Source organism: Arvicola amphibius, chromosome 8 (assembly GCF_903992535.2).
Source record: "Arvicola amphibius chromosome 8, mArvAmp1.2, whole genome shotgun sequence".
Lineage (NCBI taxonomy): Eukaryota > Metazoa > Chordata > Mammalia > Rodentia > Cricetidae > Arvicola > Arvicola amphibius.
This window is the reverse complement of record NC_052054.1, coordinates 14,737,011-14,756,040: the sequence shown is the minus strand read 5'-3', so window position 1 is coordinate 14,756,040 and position 19,030 is coordinate 14,737,011. Positions and strand designations below refer to the sequence as shown.

Below are 19,030 nucleotides of genomic sequence, written 5' to 3'. Positions count from 1 at the left end.
CAGCCAGTAGCCCCTAAGTGGCGTCAGGATGTGGTTGTTCCTGGAAAGATCAATGCCTGGTTAGAGTTGAAGGTTTATTTGATTATCAGTGGTCAATGATTGAGTTAGTCATTCTTAAATAGCAAAACACCTTCCCAAATCCCAAATGCTAAGGCTTAGGGTAGCTAAGAATGAGGAGCTGTGGGGGTACAATGCACCCCCATGGAGCATGAAAGCACCACCCTGCTCCAGGCATCTCTTCATCTGCATCTATTGTCACATTCTTTGTAAGAAACAGAGATCATCAGTTCCTGAGTTATGTGACTTATAAATCAAACCCAAGCAAGGAGGGGGTTGTGAGAGCCCCAACTGTTGCCTAGTTAATCAGAACATGGATGAAACAGCCTGGAGCTGGCAAGTGAACCTGAGGGAGGTGAGAACCCATTCTGGGGACTGAGCCCTTCCCCATGTTACTATCTCCAGCTGGGGACCTGCTTGATTGCTGGTGAAGAAAAACTCCCACAATGTTTAGAGTCCCAGAAATCGGCTGTGATAGCCGTGGTGTGAGAAAAAAACAGTGTCCAGTTCAGGTGTGTGGTCTCTTGCTAGGACTCAGGGAGAAATGAAGACTTCGTCACTTAAATGAGTTGTTTCCTAAGACGTAGCTCTAGTCTAAGAGTCAAAATTGGGAAAGAGGGAAGGAGAGGCTGTGCGTACCCTGCCGAGGGCACCCACGGAGAAGACGCCCTTTAGAGTCGGAGTGTCATGATAAGATAGTCTTCACACAACGGTGATGCACCCCATGTTGTCAAGACTTGGCCTCTTGGTGATCCCAAGATGTAAAATTCAAGGCAGTCATATGATTCATCACTCTGGCTGTGCAGGAGTCCCACTGACAAGTTTTATTGAAGCACAGATGTCAGACTCCACCCTTGGCTCGAAATGATCAGACTTTGATGGAGCCCAGGCAAGTGTTGTTTCTTGTAAAACTCCACAGGAGATTTCAAGATATTCATGATTTGAAGGTAAATCAGTGTGCTTTCATAAATTCTATAAAGGAGAAATTGTACTGAACTCACTTAAAATAAGGTGCTATAGCTGTACACTCCAGGACAGATATACAATGGTTGGCAAAAGTTTTTGGTTGTTTGGTTGGTTGGTTGGTTGGGATTTTTTGTAGTACTTAACTGTGATCATCATGAAGACTATTTGGACATAATGTGGAGCTTTCTACCAAGAAATACAGGACACAATAAATCAGTACCAGGTTTGGATACCAGAATAAGCCACCGAAAGCCAAGCAAAGCCTATTTGCATATTATAAAAGGACGGAAATAAGATTGTTTTCAGTGAAAGCAAAACATGACAAAGAAACAGTTTTTCAGCCCAACTGAGGCTGCAGAGAAGACACTGTGTCAAGGTGACTGGTTTTTATTAGGCTAGAAGGTAGGTGCCAGGACACAATATGCAGAGGCACCCTACCATCCCACTACAGTAGAGGCAATCAGCTTCTCAAACTTCAACGGGCTTTAGAGAGCAGATCAGCAGTGGAGCAGAGACGATGGATTGGAAAAAGAAAGGTGGACTGCAACACCGTTCTGAAGAGCTGAGGAGAAAGAGCCAATGTAGAACACAAAGTTAAGTAACCCCCACCCCAATCTTCAGTATTTCCTGTTCATGAAATGGATTTCTTCCAATTTTACAAAATTATTTAAGAAAGTATAGGATTCAAGAACACAACTTTAATCTGTGTCTGGTATTTTATAATCATTGACTCCGGTTTTCTTTAGAAAAGTCAACATCTCCTCTACACATCTATACAACCAATTCCATTGTGTCTGTAGTGCCTGCTCGATGACTGAAAGAACTTCAAGTAAATGTACAGCTGGGGAGCTTACATGGTTCTCCAAACAGAAAAGAGTACATCAAACACCCTTTTTTAAAATTAAATATTTTAAATTTATTTTTGGAAAATTTTACACAGGTTTGCAATGTTTTGATCATATTCAAGCACCATCACCCCTTCATATTCTCCTTTCATTCTTCTCCACACTTTCTTTCCCCCCTCTTGCTTTAATATCCTTTTTAATAACCCACTGAGTTTAATTAGGATTGTTTGCATGGGCATGGGCATGGGCGTGGGGCTATTTACTAGAATATGGGTAGCTTTACTCATAGCTATGCCACTGAGGAAAACTGGCTACCCCTGCCTTTGCCAACACACTTGAAACCACACATGGGTTTTTGCACCCTCAATGTCTGCCCTCTGTGATGTACTCCCTCCAGCAAGACCACACCTCCTCAGCCTCCCCAAGAACAGTGCTACCAACTAGGAGAAAAGTATTCAAATGCCAGAGACTTATGTGGGAACATCTCATTTACACCACCACACTGATCAAAGACTCCATCAGGAATATTCCTTCCCCTAGGCAGAGTTGCAATCACAGAAGTAGAGAGCCAACTAGGACAATGATCTTATGGTCTGCCACCAGGCATTTCTGAGAAAAGCCTTTGGCTGCAGGGACACTTCTCTGCTGGAAACCTCAACATTGTTTAGTCTTCCAGGAACACTGCCACTTCCTTCTGATCCCAGCTGAGTGACAACCCTGGTCCAGGTGACTTACAGCCCTGATCCAGGTGACTTATACCTCTGAACTTCCCATCTTCTTTTTCATTTGAATCATCCCTGCTCTGTCTTTTTTTGTAATAAATCAAGTTGCTATAGATTGAAGAGCCTTCCTCCCAAGGTCAGCTACTACATTATTTCTTTTGGAGAAAAACAAGTAAGATTGCCTTGCTGGAAGGATTTGCCCTTCAGCAGCTGGTAAGCCCAAGGTCTCAATGGTCTTCTTCCCAGCAGTCAGATGAGCGGAGGTCAATGTCAGTGTAGGCCAGCAGCCCAGGGGTTGCCTAAGTTTCCTCCTGGGTGTATCCAGGGTTGGGTGTGCTTCAGTCTTCTTCTAACTTCTAGAAGAGTCCACTGGGAGGAAAGCAGCTGGGAAATAGAGAGGGTATTCCTGTAAAGCCCAACGTTGAAAGAGCATCATAGTAGAACAAGGGAAGAGTTGAGAGCATATGAGTGTGAACAAAAGTTAGATTGTGTCAGCATCTCCAGCCAACCCTGCTAGTGCAGTCCTATAAGCCCAGCTACTCAGAGGTTTGATTCAGGAGGTTCCCAAGCTTTAGCTTATCTAGACATCAGAGTAAATTTGAAGCTAGTCTGGGCAGCTGGGTGAAGTCCTGTCTCAAGAAAAGGGAGGCTATGGGTAAATATAAAACAAAAAAATACAGTTCAGTAGCAGAGTTTGTACAGTTTGCCTAGCATGTGTGATGCCCAAAATTCAATCCCTAGTCACACACACACTCACCATACACAGACACACACACAGCATACACACTCACACACAGTCACACACACATACATACTACACTCTCGCTCACAGACAGACCACACACACTCACACCACACACTCTCACACATAGACGCATACACACCATACACACTCACACACAGTCATACACACACATATATACACACCGCACTCTCACGCACAGACACACTCACACACACACTCCCCCCTTACATTTGAGGGTGTCCTTGTGGCTTCTCTGTCATTCTTTCCGACTACCTCATTTCTTGCAGAGTCCTCATATCTCTCCCAGTGGTCACAACACAACCAGAATATGTTCAGGTCTGCCAACAATGCCTCAAGATAGAACCCTGCCCCCCATCTCTGGGGTTGGCATAACTGCAAAGTAGCTAAAGAAAGCCTAGCCTTGTTGAGCCTTCTGAAGGCTCTTCCCATCTGCACACCAACCCCTGGCTTCTGGCTGTAGCGGTGTGCTGTCTCTAGTATGGCAGAAACCACCTGAGACACAGATAAACCAGCAGCCTTGTGGATCTTACGCTCATTCACAGTGGTTGCCAGAGCACCTGAAGCATCCTGGGAATTCACAGTGGTTGCCAGAGCACCTGAAGCATCCTGGGAATCCGAGTGGCGTTTGTTTCTCAAACAGCTCCTTAAGGGCAACAATCAACAAACATGGGATTGTGTTTTTCCAGGAAAGCCCAAAAGAATGATGGCGGCTGCTATCAATTATTGGCATTTAACTAGGGCTGTATTTTTATTTCAAAGAGTATTTGCACAGCTCGGAGGCACATGCTGGCAGGGATGAGATGATAAGCTGAGCTGGTGCCAAAGCAGGGCTGGAAAAACAGGCTTGCTCAGAGAAATGGTCTTCATTCTGGGAGTTTGTGTTAAGAAAATTTTCTCTCCACGGTTATTCCTAAAATATTAACTCTTCAAAGGAAAGAAAGCTTGGAATCCCTGTCAGATAACATCGTGATGAGCTACCGAAGGTTCTCAACAAGTGCTTGCTGAGGACAGGAGCCCAAGCAAGCATGTGCACTGTGGAGAACCCAGACTTGGCAGCCCAAAAGAAAACTTGGCTTGCTCAGCAGGAGTATCATGTCTTTGCTCTACCCCCACACTGAAGAAAAACAAAACAAAACTAACTAACTAACTAACTAACTAACTAACTAACTAACTAACAATGCACCAAACTGCTGGCCCTGGGATTTGCTGAAGTTCAGCACAAGTATGTTTTGCTGCTTAGTGCACAGTGGGGAGAAAAGCAATGTGTGGGTGCTACTTCCCTTGGCAAGAACCCCCGAGATATTAGATGGTAGGTTTTGAGGTTTTCTTGAACAAGAGAGGGTTACTGTAGGATGAAATTAGCATCTTGGGTCATACCAGAAAAGGAAGTAGGTGGAAATTTCATCACTCAATTTGGACTAACTCAGTGTCTGGGCTGGGCAGGTTCCCAAGGCGTCCAACCTATGGGAAGACTTCTAGGAGATGAGACAGTGGTGTGGGCGATGACACACAGGATAAACCTCAAAGGCAGAACCATGGGGAGCTCGGGCCAACCCCAGTCCACCAGTCCACCATGGCACACCTCCATGCCACCTGCAGTTCCCAAGCCAAACCCATTACCACTGGACACTTGCTGTAGAGATTTGCTTTGGTATGGATCTTGGTCTACTGATGCGAATTTAAGGTCAATTTTGTTATATGTATATTTCTGCTCTTGATTAAGTTATTGTGTTTGTGCAGCTCATTTAGAAATGTAATGTATAATTAAGAAATATAGGCTAATAGATAATTATAACAATCAAACTTGTAGTCATGTTAGTTATATTTTCTAGATGTACAGAGATGTATTTCATGTGGATAGGCATGCTTCAAACCTTTCAAAGACTATAGAATATGGCATTTAAAATGTCTTAAGAATTTAGGACTTTTCATGACAATGAGACACATCTGCTCCTGGCAGCACCAAGAGAAAGATGGGCACCAAAGATACTCCTCATGGAGTTTGTTAGCTATTTGGGCAAGAAACTGACCTTGCCTGGACTTTTTGATGAACTGGATATGAAGGACCCATGGAGAAATGACAGTTGAACTTGCCTAAAGGTGAGATGGTCCTTTGCAGTTTCTGCTGCACGAAAGAGTCTGCCAGACATTCTGCAGGTCACAGAAGAAGAAAGTGAGTGCCGGGTGGTGGTGGCGCACGCCTTTAATCCCAGCACTCGGGAGGCAGAGGCAGGCGGATCTCTGAGTTCGAGGCCAGCCTGGTCTACAAGAGCTAGTTCCAGGACAGGCTCTAGAAACTACAGGGAAACCGTGTCTCAAAAAAAAAAAAAAAAAAAAAAAAAACCAAAAAAAAGAAGGAAGTGAGTGACAAACTGCATATATAGGTAGAATGGTCTTTGAAATTTCCTGCTTCATGGGAAAGTCTGCCGGACCTGTAGGCTGAAGACGGATGCCCCAATGGTACAGAAGAATTTTGGGTGACTGTCCAGGTAGCTAGATGTCTCTGTCAATTCTAGAGTTTTGGAACTTGCTCACAATGCACTTCCTATTAACTTAGGTAATATTATATCCTTCTGGAGTCTTTGATGGAGTTGAAGAGTAGATAGTAATAGTACAGTTTCTGTGTGATTATTTTGGGGCTGAGCAGCCAGGAACCAACAAGCAGCCTCATTACAACAGACATGTGCTTAATTTTCTGATGGACACACTCTTTCTTTGTTACCAGTCCCCATAGAACTTAGGCAGGACATAATTTGGTAATTTCTTTATCTTTATAGAACAAATCTTTAAAATGTACTGTTGGTAAATCACAATGCTTAAGTACAGAATGTAACAATTTTTGGAAATAACATGTATATATAACTATGTCTGTGTATGTGGTTCATGAATACACATTGCAGTAATGCTGAAGGAGAAGAACATGGAAAATAAAATTTTAACACTAGCAATGCCTAGGAAGAAGGAGAGAGCCTGATAAGGAAGCACACAAAATAGACTACAGGACCTCTGCTAATGCCTGTTTCTCAGGCAATATATGTAATTTTTTTCTTTAAAAATGATGTGTGTGAAGCATACTCTTTTCTGTGTGAGAGGTTCTCTTAAGAGGTTCAGATGGAGATCAAAGTTCAGGCGGACTCTGAGAGGTACACTGGCTTCGTCTCAGGCATTATCCCTCGTGGCTTGTCTGTGGCTTTCTGAAATGTTACACGTTATGGTGTGTTGGGGGAACGAAGAGAGGCCTAATGAAATGCAGAATGTTAACTTCTTATTCTAGGGCTAAGGGGCCACCACAGCTTCAGAATAAAAAAAAAAACCAATTTACAATATTTATCGGGTGGCAACTTGCAAAATGATAAGAATATAAATAAGACCATTAAAATGGTGGGCGATGCTTGCAGGCCCCCTTGTATACAAGGCCGAGAGCATTGGCATGAGCAGAATAGTGGATGTTCTGGGTAAGGATGTGTGGCTTCATCTGCGTGAAAAAATGCGAAAAGGATTTTCTGGTGGTGGGTGAGATGTTTTCGACTTTCATCTGGATGGTAGCTTTAAATTGGAATGTTTATCAACACTCTACAATCACATCTTATTAAATTATACCCTCACTAAATAAAGATTAAATAAGATGAAAACTAAATTTAAAAAAGATAAAGAGTGGCAGACTGGGAGAAAACTCTGGGGTAGACACAAGTCTTTGGACTTGGACCCTAACACTGAAAAGAATTAGCAGTGTTACCCCTAAGAGGGTTTGCTCTGAGCACACACCAGAGACTGAAAGTTACTTCCTTTGGTGAGTCCTTAATGCGATTCTCACCCATGCAGCTCTTTGAGCGCAGTGAAGAGCTGCCACCAACAACCCAGGAAAGTTGGATTGTATTAGGCAACAGGATGAGTCAAAAACAGTGGCTTCTTCAATCTAACCTGACTGCCCACAGTGACGCTGTTTGTGAAAATACATCAACCATATATATCATTTAAACAATTTCCAAAAGGTCCCAATTTTTGTTCCCATTTCTTCCTTTTCAATTCTACAATTGGAGCAGTCCATTTTCTTTGAACATAAACATTGCAGGTTAAGAAAGTGGACTTTCAGGCTTTAATGTTTAAAGAACAAGAAGGGGCTAGCATTAAAATGCAGATGGTGAGCAATTCAAGACTACAGGTGAGTGTCCAGCATTCAGCAGCCAGGAACAAGGAGTCCACTCAAAAGCTGGACATAGTCCGCCAAGATTAAAACACATGGGTGTTTAAGGAGGCAATGGCTCAGAACGATGAAGGTTCGGACTGGCTTTATAATTTATCTGCTGTTTCTTGAGCATCTGCCAGCATGGAATTCTTTGCAGTATCTGTTGTGGATCAATGCGCCTGCCGGTGCCAGAAGCTGTGTGATTCCCCTGAGGACCACACCACCCAAGTGTAGGGCCAGTCTTTGTTGTTTTGTTTGTTTTCAACACAGGCCATTTTCTACTCTGAGTAATTAGAGCTGTTTACTATGAGTTCTCCAGTGTGGGTGTTTCCTTCATATTTCAACACTCAGGCTGCAGTGTCGGCTGCAGCTGGTCACATCAGCTTTAAAGTCAGGGAGTGCTAACACCCAGGAGCCTTTAATGTGATGGTGCTGATGTGTCTGAGCAGCAGGAGAAGAAATAGCTATGAACTGTTCAGTGGGGTGAGCAGAGAGAGAATGAAGCCATGCCGCTGAGTTGTCAGAACCCCGGGGGGGTGATCCAGCATCGCCTGCACCCCTAAGGGGATGTGGGTAGGCTGGAGGAGTTTACTGCCATGGGCAAGGGAGAGTTGGGTTGAGAGAAAAGTCAAGAGCATGCTGCTCCATCCTGTCTTCCCTTGGTTTTCAGCCTTCCTCACCTCCCCTTCCCTTCTCTTGCCCTTGGATCCAGGCTGATCTCATAGCCTGTTTCGATTCTCATCCCTCTTCCTACTGCAAGTGACAGAAACACAACTCGCATGATCTTAAGCGAAGAGGGAATCTGTAGTCTCACCTGTTAGGAGGTAGACTGTGAAAGCACTAAGGGCAAAAAGAATAGACACAGGAGGACCCATGATTAAAACTGATGGATCTCTTCTTCCTCCCTCTCCTCTCCCTCCTTCTCACTCCTCCCCCTCTCTTTGTCCCCCTCTTCCCCTCCTCTCCCTTCTTTTTCGTCTTATTTCCCTCCTCTCTCTCCTTGCTCTGCTCACCCCTCTCCTCCCTTTTATCCCTTCCTCCTTCTCATTCCCTCCCCCTCTTCCACCCATTCCTCTCCCTCCTCCCTCTCCTCACTCCTCCCTCTTTCTCATTCCCTCCCCCTCCTTTCCCTCCTCTCCCTCCTCCATCCCCTTACTCCTTCTTCTCCCTTTTCCCTCCCCCTCCTTCTTTCTGTCCTTCCCTTTCTCCTCTTCCCTCTCTTTTCTCTCACCTGTCTCTCTCCCATTTCGTCTTTCACCTTGTTCTCTTCTCCCATCTCTCATTTCTCCTGTCTCTACCCATCCCCTTCCTCTCTCATCTTCTCTTTTCATGGTGTCTCCATTCCTGCCTCCCTTCCTCTTTCTTTTTTTTACTTCCCCTCCCCATGTATGTAGCTCTTTCTTCTGCCTGTTGTTGCTGGGTTCCTTTTACAGACAGGGCTTTGCATATCACAGGAGGGCAGTTAAGCCCCATGTACAGAATCCCATCAAGCATCTCCTCTCCCAAAGTTGCACCCCTAGAGGAGGTCTCTGATTGCCTAGCTTGGGACTGTGCTGGTCAGAGAAACAGAACACCATGAAGGTCTCTGCCCAGCCTACCTTTTGCAGAACCGTCTACCTCAAGAAATTACCTTTCAATCACTTAGCCAATTACTCATGACTCCTTATGAAACTTATAAAGGGTATCCTGTATTTCCTAGAGGACAGTCTGCCCATCATTACCATAAGTGGAGTTGTCATACTAGATGAAGCCTAAGGACCCCAATATACCACTTGAGTTCTCTTAGTTGGTAGAACATCTCTCAGCCCCTCCAAAGAAGCAATGATGGCTTCCCGTGGGGTTGCAATAAGCACTGAATGAACAATTCATGTTGATGTGAGCTCTGCCCAAGAAGAGATGCTCAGTGTTCCCATTATCGTCGCAAGGTTAATGGTCCTTCTTGGAGAATCTTGAGATACGAGAGGCTTTCCTGGCTTCTTGAGGCTGGAAGATGTGCATGCGCATTCAGGATGCTACACCATCTCTTGGTGTCCAGTGTGTCCACCGTGTCCTCATTGCTCCACAGCTGTTAAAAGGAAGCTCCCTGCTTGGTGCGGCATTCCAGGATGCTCCTGTCTCCATGATCCTCTTCGTCTCTCTTTTTCTCTCTGTGTATTCAGGCGTGTACACGTTTCTGTCCAGCACCTTGAAGTCTCTGGAAGAGAAGGACCACATCCACCGCGTCCTGGATAAGATTACCGACACTTTGATCCATCTGATGGCCAAGGCTGGCCTGACTCTGCAGCAGCAGCATCGCCGTCTGGCCCAGCTCCTCCTCATTCTTTCTCACATCCGGCACATGAGGTGAGGGTCCCACAGAAGGTGCAGCAGATGCTGACTGAGAATGTGTGATAGCTGACACGGTACAGGCTACTGACTGAGTAGGCAAAGTAATTGAAGATAAATATCTGACTCGAAAGGCTAGGAGAGGGCAGAAGAGGGCCACAGACCCTGCCTGGGGGGTGACACACAAGCAACAGACCGGTCCCCTAGAGGAAATGATATGTGCTGGTGGTTTGGAGCACATGCAAGGCTCATTGGGTGGTGAGAAGAGGTCAACCAAAGGGTGTCAGTGAGCTCGAGCCATCTTTCAAGGCATCAGGCACCTCTGTTACAGTTCTGGCTTTATCTCTTAGTGACTTATACCAGGGGATGCTCAATGAGAGGCCCCTGGGCTACAAAACTCATGCAGAGCCAACACTGATGCATCCACGGCTGCCGCAGCCTTCTTATCCCTTCCATGGCTCTTCCGCCAATACAAGCCACTGCCAATCATTTCAGCACCACATAGTGTGCTTTTTTCATCTCCCTCTTTTCTATTGCATCCCCTGTGAAGCAGGCAGAGGGCTCACTTTGAAATCAAGCAAGATCCTATCATCCTCCTATTTAAATACTTCCATGGGGTTCCTATTGCTTTTGGATAAGAGTATGTCACCCTTTGTTTTGTTTATGTTATTCCTTGTGATGAAGCCCCTTTTAGTCATATGTCTGGGACTCCTTCATAGTTGAAGCCGTGACATAGTGGCTATTCTACAAGTGATTTGTGCAGCCCCACTGCTGGCTGCAGGCTGACTGGATCTCAGCTGGGCTCACTTATACCTCCACAGAACACAGGTTCCTGCATCAAGCCCAAGCCCTACAATTGGGTCGGGTGACTCTACTTTGTGAATACCATTCTTCTTGTACCCCAACTTAGCTAGGACATGTTCTAGTATCAGTAGAGGCACAAGAAAGCCAGCCCATTTGATCAAGGACATTGCAATGATTTGATTATCATATCTGATAATCTCTCATCAGCTAAGCAAGTCAAGATGTAAGTCCCAGATTCCAGATAGTGGGCCACAAGCAGATGTTCACATTCAGAGGAAGCATGCCCAATCCTTCATCAGCTTCTGATGGTGTCCTAGAGAGGGTCGCAGAGAATGGTTCAGAAGATCTCTGCCAAAATACCTGGCTGAGAGAGTGAGTTTTGCCTTGAAGAAAACATGATGACTTATTCTTTGAGGAATTACTAGGAGCCACATGACCCTTATGAGTGTTTTTAGTTGATAGAATCCATGGCTTTCCAAATGCATTTTATGTTTGCCTTGTCGGTATCAGCAAACCTGGTTAGTTAACACCAACTACCTTTGCAATAAGTACCAGCCGTGCCTGGTTTTCCTGGAAGTGTGACACAGGAGGCACGGCAGAGAGCTTTGTAATTGTGAAATGCAAATGAGAGGTGAATATTTTACTGGGAGCTTTGAGCCTCTCTCTACTCCCTCCCTGACATTCATACATATACATATGCCTTATACAAAATTCTGGTTTGTACAGATTGACTCCCTGCAGCCAGTCTGAATCACAGAATTCTTGTTTGGCTAGCTTGGCCCTAGCCATGGGTTTGGGTTGTAACATAAATAATTTAATACCAGATTTCATCAGACTGTCAATGTGATTCATTAGATTGTAGGAGAAAGACAGCAGCAGAGCTGGCGCACGTTACATCAACAGTGCTTTAAATTAAAAGGCAAAACAAAACAAAATAACACTTAAACATGTAATTGAGGTCGGATTTCGGTTCTTGATGGTTCTCATGTGTTTTGTGGCACTGCTCAAACCCAGACTGGCTTGTTACCACTGCCGATGTAAGTATTAATTAGGACATTCTCTAAGTTCTGCCTGTTCATGAACTACATGATATACCTTACTGTAGTCTAGTTTGTTTTAGTCTAGTTTTGGTTATTGTGAAATGTGTTCTCACTGTAGAGTTGAAGCTATCCTGGAAAATGCCACATAGCTTAGGATAGCCTTGAATTTGCAATTTTTACCCTATTCCATTCCCGCGCACGAGGATTATGGTGTGTTCCACCACACCCAGGTACACGCTTCTTATAAAAGAAAATTTCAAGCCATGAGAGTGTTATGGTTTCCTACCTCTACTGCCTACCTGCCTGGGAGAACAAAGAGGCACAAGAGAAAAGGAGAAAAGCCATTTGCCTACATCCTTTTCTTCCTGTTTTCTCCACTGTTCCTGGCTGTGAGCAGCATTTACCGTTCTGGGCTATGGTAAAAGATGGGGTGATGCAAAAAGAAACACCTGAGCAATAGGGGCTCTACCATTGCCATGGGGCAGTATAGGTCTCTTGGACAACAAGCCTTTGAAGATTCCATGGAAATGTACCCAGGAAAAGGAAACAGCATGCTCAGATTCTCTAGGTCCCTGTAGGTCTCAGTTCCACTAAAGAGCAATTCAAAGACCGGTGACAGAGTTAGTCAGTTCAGGATGACAGACAGGGTGTTCTCTGTGAGGAAGATGAAGGCAGGTCATTTGGTCCTCAGAGAGCCTGGATAGAAAATTTGATTTTATTCTGAATGTTATAGGAGGCCATTGACAAGTGTAGCAAAGACCCTGGCCCATAGAATAATGCTTCTAAGTTTAGGGTAGGTCTTCCCAGCCTCAATTAATGCACTCTAAAAACGACCTTATAGACATCCACCTAGATCTTATCAAGCTGCCATGCAAGATTAACCATCATAGAGAGGAAACTGCATAGAAAACCCACTAAAAGAAGCCGGAGGAAGAGTGTGATGGTGGGGGTAGGGTGCCCTTATATGATGAGGAAAGCATAATACATGGGCATGAGTCCTGAGTCTCTGAAGCCCTTCAGGCCCTCCAGATGCCATCCTAAGATGAATCCCTAAAAGGCAGAAAGATTGGCTCACAAGTGCCTTTGGAGTTTCTTACTTCATCCTCCAAGGAATTTCCCATCCTGGGGTCCAGTTGTGGTCTAACCTGCTTCTTTCCGTGTCTCCTCTCCTCCAGTAACAAAGGCATGGAGCATCTCTACAACATGAAATGCAAGAACGTTGTACCCCTCTATGACCTGCTGCTGGAGATGCTGGATGCTCACCGCCTACATGCCCCAGCCAGTCGCATGGGGGTCCCCCCAGAAGAGCCCAGCCAGAGCCAGCTGACCACCACCGGCTCCACCTCAGCACATTCCTTACAAACCTACTACATCCCCCCTGAAGCGGAGAATTTCCCCAACACGATCTGAGAGCTCCCAGGCTCTCCCCCGCCCCAGGCTCTGAGAATCCCTGCCACATTTTACCCATATCGCCTATCACTTAAGCAGAATTCTGTCTCCTGCATACACCCTGGCATGCATCCACCACCAGTGGCTTTCTAGTGGGAGTGGCCGTTCATTTGCTTGCTCAGTTCTTAGTGGCATGTCTTCTGTTGGGAAGAGCTGAAAGGGATCCCCAGGGCTAATTCTTGGTAACAGCTATCTTTCCCCTTTTGCTACATCACTGAGTCTGAAGATTTTTATTATAGTCTGAGACAGAATTGAGATAACTGCATCGAAGCTACTAGTTGAGACCCAAGCCTAGAGAGTAAACATTTCACCTCTGAAAAATGGCTCCATTTCATCTTTGGAATGGCTCTAAGAGTAAGCCTCAGCAAAGACTTTGGAGTGGCTCCTTTAATTGAAGCCTTGGGAAGAGCTATCTCATGGGTTCCTTAATGTACCCTTATTCCTATAATAATGTTTGACTTAATTAAAGGGAAATCTTGAGCTCCTATAGGAATGCAAGACACATGCAGGGAAAGGAGATTCACCCAGTGGTTAAGACCCTGCCAACTTAATCCACTGCACCTTCTGGCTTCTAAAGTGTCAACTGCGGAGCACTATACCCAGGGCATGGGTTCTAGATAATTCTTACTTTCCCACAACTTGTGGGAACCAGTATGTTGGCTTTAGATAGCATCATGACATGAGGGCTATAGGGTGTTTGGATTTTATTTTATTTTCATTTTATAATAGCCTTCTACCCCTGTAGCTTGCAGTACAGGTGGCTTGGGTACCTGTTTTGGTGATTCTAGCATTCATCAGCAGAGGATGCTCTCCTTGTCTCCTCCCTGTGTGAATTGCCCTGAATTGCCCCATGCAGAGCAACCAAGAGCAGTTACAATGAACCTACACCCTGCTGATGCTTTTTGTTTCACTTAGTTTTATTCTTGGGTATGGGGGGTACAAATAATCAATTACAATGACTGTGACTCAAAAGGAGTCTGAATAAGAAGGAAACTAACAAAGAAACTGAGAGAAAAGCATAGAAAGACCTGGCCATAGGCAGCAGATTCCCGGGTTCCCAGGGTGTCCTTCACAGCTACCCGCCCTGGGATCCACTGGCTGGTTGCCTTTTCATTTCAGGTATGGGCCTGATTGGAAGAGGTGACAGTTGATAGTCCAGTATTCCTGCAGTTTCTCCAGGAGCTTGGGGGAGGCATGGGGGTAAGGTCTCAGAGCACTCATGACTCCAACTGCTGGGAGTTGCTAAGACTAGAGTGTCCTTGACTATTCAGGACTCATCCAAAAGCCAGCTGGTGTGGTCTTGGGGAAAAAAATTCCTCCCTCCCCACAGCTCATGTTTTTAAACTTCATAAGCCAGAGAATGAAACCAGAACTGGGCCTGAGAGTCCTTTGTCCAAGGGGATAAAAAGACAGGCTTACCCTAGCCACAGCCACCCACAGCCCATGCGGTGTTGGCCTCTCTAGTGAAACTAAGGATTATTTCCTTTTCTTAACCAAAATGAAAGTTTGGTTTCCTTCCCTGACTTCATGATCTATATTAATTTGAACTCCATCGAGATGTGATATGTTAGCCAACAACCCAGGTGAATGGCTAGGCTCCTCTTGGTGTGTCCTATTTGGAATGGTGGGTTCCATTAATTTCTGGCCTCCCAGTTAAGTAACTACCAAAGAACTGGGAAACTGGGAGGGCCATTTTTTTCTTCTTTTTCTTTTTTATTTCTCATATTTGTGCATCAAATTCTGGGATAATTTTATCTATCTGCTTTAAGAATATGTTAAAGAACATAATTCTTTTTTGTGTTTGTTTAAAAAGCACCTTATATAGTATAATATATATTTTTTGAAATTGAATTGCTTGTTTATCAGACAATTGAATGTAATAGTTCTGTTCTGAGTTTTAATTTGACTGGGTTAAACATCACAAAAACCAAGGGGAAAGTATTTAGGTTTTGTTTGTAGACTGTTCAAGCTACCATGTCATGTATGCAGTTACTAATGCCTAAAGCCTGGTGGTTTTCATTTAAATGAAGATCACATTTCATATCAACTTTTGTATCCACAGTAGACAAAATAGCACTAATCAGTATGCCTATTGTTGGATGTTGAATGATAGACAATCTTATGTAGCAGAGATTATGCCTGATAAGAAAAATTATTCAGGGCAGCTAATTTTGCTTTTACCAAAATATCAGTAGTAATATTTTTGGACAGTAGCTAGTGGGTCAGTGGGTTCTTTTTAATGTTTATACTGAGATTTTCTTTTACAAAAATAAAAACAAAAATATAAAAAAATCTTCTAGGACTTTAGATGATGTAATACCAGCTAAATCCAAACAATACTCTAGTGGAGGGTCTTGTATTATCCATCTACTATGTTTGTATTCATGTTATGATAATAAATTTGAAATGGGCAGAGAACAGCCAGACAGCTGAAGTGTTAGCCCACGACTTTCAGATAATGTTTGGAAATCTCTTTTACCCTTCTATAAAGTGCCAATATTGAGCAGCTGAGATTTCAGCTGCTGTCGTGTTGGGGCACTGGGGACATGCCAGAGGGTCAAACCTGTCCTTTCCTCTCACAATGTAATATGGGCAATGTAAAATTGGAAAGCCACGATCTATGTAGAACGTTGGGATAAAGTTGGATCACAGATCTAGGAATTTGAAGAACGGAGGAAATGGGGCTAGAGAGTACAGAAAGTATCCTGGCACCATGAATGTGCCCCAGGTTTCAGAATTTCACCTCTGCCTGTGCCGTAAGAAGGTAATAACTAGCTCCATTGGCAGCCCTTTCCAAAATGGCAGCTTGAATTCCGAGGAAGGGTGGCGGCAGCAGTGATATCCAGAGAATAATACAGCAAGGGTCTACCTGAGTTTCTTCTAGTCATGGCTTAGCTTGCCGATTTTATTCTGGTCGTCCAAAGAGAAGACCCTATCAATGTAGGTGACAAAATCCAGTCCCCAAGGAAGTGCCAACTTTGATAGATTTCCCTGGTACCATTGCAGATATGTTTTTCCACAACATATCTTTTGCCTTTGGGAGGACTGAACAAGTAAATTACTTAATAATTTCCTTTTAATCACATTATGGTGTCCACACTTTGAAGTCTTACACATTGGTCATTGACTCCAGCCATCGGTTTGGGGTTACCCATATATCCCTGCGTGAAATCAATCACAAATCCTTTCCTATGCCTACTTTGCAACTGAGATGTACTGAGAATGACCACCAGGACCATAGTCATGTCTGATATTGACAGTCAGATCTGCTTGGGGAGCCTAAGTCTTTTCAAGGCAAATAGAGTCATATAGTAGCTCACGTGGCAACCATGATTCTCTTTGGTGCAAGTCTTAGGAGGTTGATCCAGCATACTCCGCGCACTTCCTAGATTAACTCCCTTTCAACTAGAGCAAACAAACTGAACTGTGGTCCCAAATCTCTATCCTTCCCTTAGTGTGATATGCTCTATTTCTAGCTTCATATCTATTCCATATAAAGTATGGTCTCGTTTAGGGTCCTTTAAACTCGTTTTCTAAGTGATTGTTGTCTCAATTATGGCACTTCAATTTTGCACTGTCTTTCAGAGATTTAAGAGAAATTTCTATTTGCTTTTTTCCCCTTTCTTTTGCACCCAATTGTGCCTGAACTTTTAAGATATGTAAATGCTGCCATGTTCCAAACCCATCTTTAGTGTCTTTGTACAGAGCTGTGCACCCTGGAAATAACACGCAGTCCCATGAGAAGGTGCCTAAGACATGGACCCCTTTGCATTCACGAAGAGGTCATTGGTCATCGAGACTTGAATTCATAAGTGACATTATGCCAGTTTCTGTTCTTTCACAGCTTACAAACGATGCTCTTTGTGCTCTACATATTCTTCAGTGTAGGGCTCTTGTTTTCGGAGGCAAGGCACAGCGTCCAACTGTGTTTGATGGATGGATACATTCTTCTACCGATGCGCACTGCTATTGGTGTGGTCCCATTTTGTCGCAGCTTTGCTTTGTTTAATGAAACACACTTGTAAGCCTCTTTTGCACCTTGTAACAGTAAAGAATCCAGTGGGATGCTCAAGCACTTGTAAACCATCTTCTCAACGTATTTGGTGTTCAAATAAAAAAACAAACTAAAGGCAACAGGTTGTGTGCTTGTGTGTGTTTTTTAATGCTTTGTTCTTTGCCAATAGTTCATTGCTGAGCGTAGAAACAGGAAAGAGATTCGAGGCTATGGAGAGGTCACGGTGAATCTAAATGTCAAGACCTTCCCGTTTACTTGGCTCCAAGTTCAGGGGTAGCGGTACTGATATTGGGGTGGCTCCGTCCCAGTTCAGAGCTCCACAGCATGCAAGGCTTAGGATCACTGTCAATCAACATTTTGTTTGCATGGGATGCATGTGAGGACCATGTGAGGTAGTCACCAGGAGAGCTTCGGAGAGGTTATCATAAATGGATACATGAATGGATGCATGTTCTAACATGAAAATAAGTGCCTCAAAAATCTCTCCAAAATTCTTGTCAAAATCAAGGTGACAGATCCATCCTGGCCCCAGTTTCCATTTTGTGACTCCCTTTCCATCTCAGAGCTAGCAGCAAGATCCCTTCTGTATGTCATCTCTATGATTACATCATAAAAGGCTATTCTGACATGCTAAAAAGCAACACCATGTGTGTGCTCATTCTGCCGCGGGCTTGCCCAATCGAAACCCTCATCCGTCCATTCGCTATGTGACCTTGGACAGATAAATATGTGCGCCCCAGTTTCTTGACTGGTAAAGTGTTGGACCCACTCACTTTGCATTGCTGCACCAAAATACTGGAGGCCAAGTAACTAACAAAGTAAAGTTTACTTAGCTCACAGTTCTGAAGGTAGAGACTCTAAACAGTGTGGTGGAATCTGGGACAATAGCATCATGGCAGACGCTGTCATAGTAGGAGCAAAGGCAGGAAGGGTCACATGGCAAGCCAGAGAACCAGAAAGCCTGAAGAGACCAGTCTTGCTCCCATATAGTAACCTTTCTGCTAAGGAATGAATGGGAATTGTTTTGAGAATCCCACTGAGGTCTTATAAGATCACTTACCACTATCCCGATCAACAGTATGAGTCTTTGGCTGTCTACAGAGCAGTGCACTCTTCCAATGGAGTGCGTGAAGGGGATAAGGCCTGATCGAGGGTTAATTCAGCTCACACACCGACTTAAGATCAATCCCCAAGATACCTTCTTAAGGTTTAGGGCTTCATTTAAACTCAATACTCCCTTATTTAGATTTGCTTTCCTGAAAACACAGAATGTATGACTTGGGCAAGACAACATTTCCGTGTCCTTCATCAGGCTTATGTATGTTAAAGAATAACATTCAAGTTCATGTCCATGGCAGCTCTCAATATGATTCAAGTGATTACCACAGAATGTATAGAGATAAGAACACGGGATGGATGTCCATTCAAGATAGAGACAGCTTTTCTAAATCTATCTACAGCTTGTCTAGGACACTTCGTGGAAGGAAAGGGAAGGGAAGGGGAGGGGAAGGGAGGGGAGGGGAAGGAAGGGGAGGGGAAGGAAGGGTGGGAAGAACTTCGCGTCATAGGAGGCGCTGTGCGTGGAACAGGCAGCGACTAAGCAAAGTGCTGTGGGAAGAAATTCTCTCCCCATTGGAAACAGTCGATTTTTCTTCCTACCCTAGGAGTATAATAGCGCACACTTCTTTGCACGGAGCTTCCACTTGTTGGTTGCTTCCCTCTGCTTCCTTTTCTGTTTCCTGGCCATCTGTATAGCTTTACCCTAACAATAAAATCCCCATTGTTCTTCCTCTGTAGGTGACAAAACTGAGGCTTAACACAGTTGTGTGGCTTTCCCAGGGTCACAGAGCTAGTG

The 19,030-nt window shown here is 44.3% G+C and overlaps 1 protein-coding gene across 1 annotated transcript in view; it reads left to right on the top strand.

Annotated features, from left to right (window-relative positions):
- The window catches only part of Esr1 (estrogen receptor 1), a 368,654-nt gene extending 351,360 nt beyond the window's left edge, over positions 1–17,294 (top strand). Inside the window, 2 exon segments of the mRNA XM_038339005.1 lie at positions 9,702–9,885; positions 12,887–17,294. Of these exon segments, the coding sequence (XP_038194933.1) occupies positions 9,702–9,885; positions 12,887–13,121 (419 nt within the window). The 3' untranslated portion in view covers positions 13,122–17,294.
- The last annotated feature ends 1,736 nt before the right edge of the window (positions 17,295–19,030 follow it).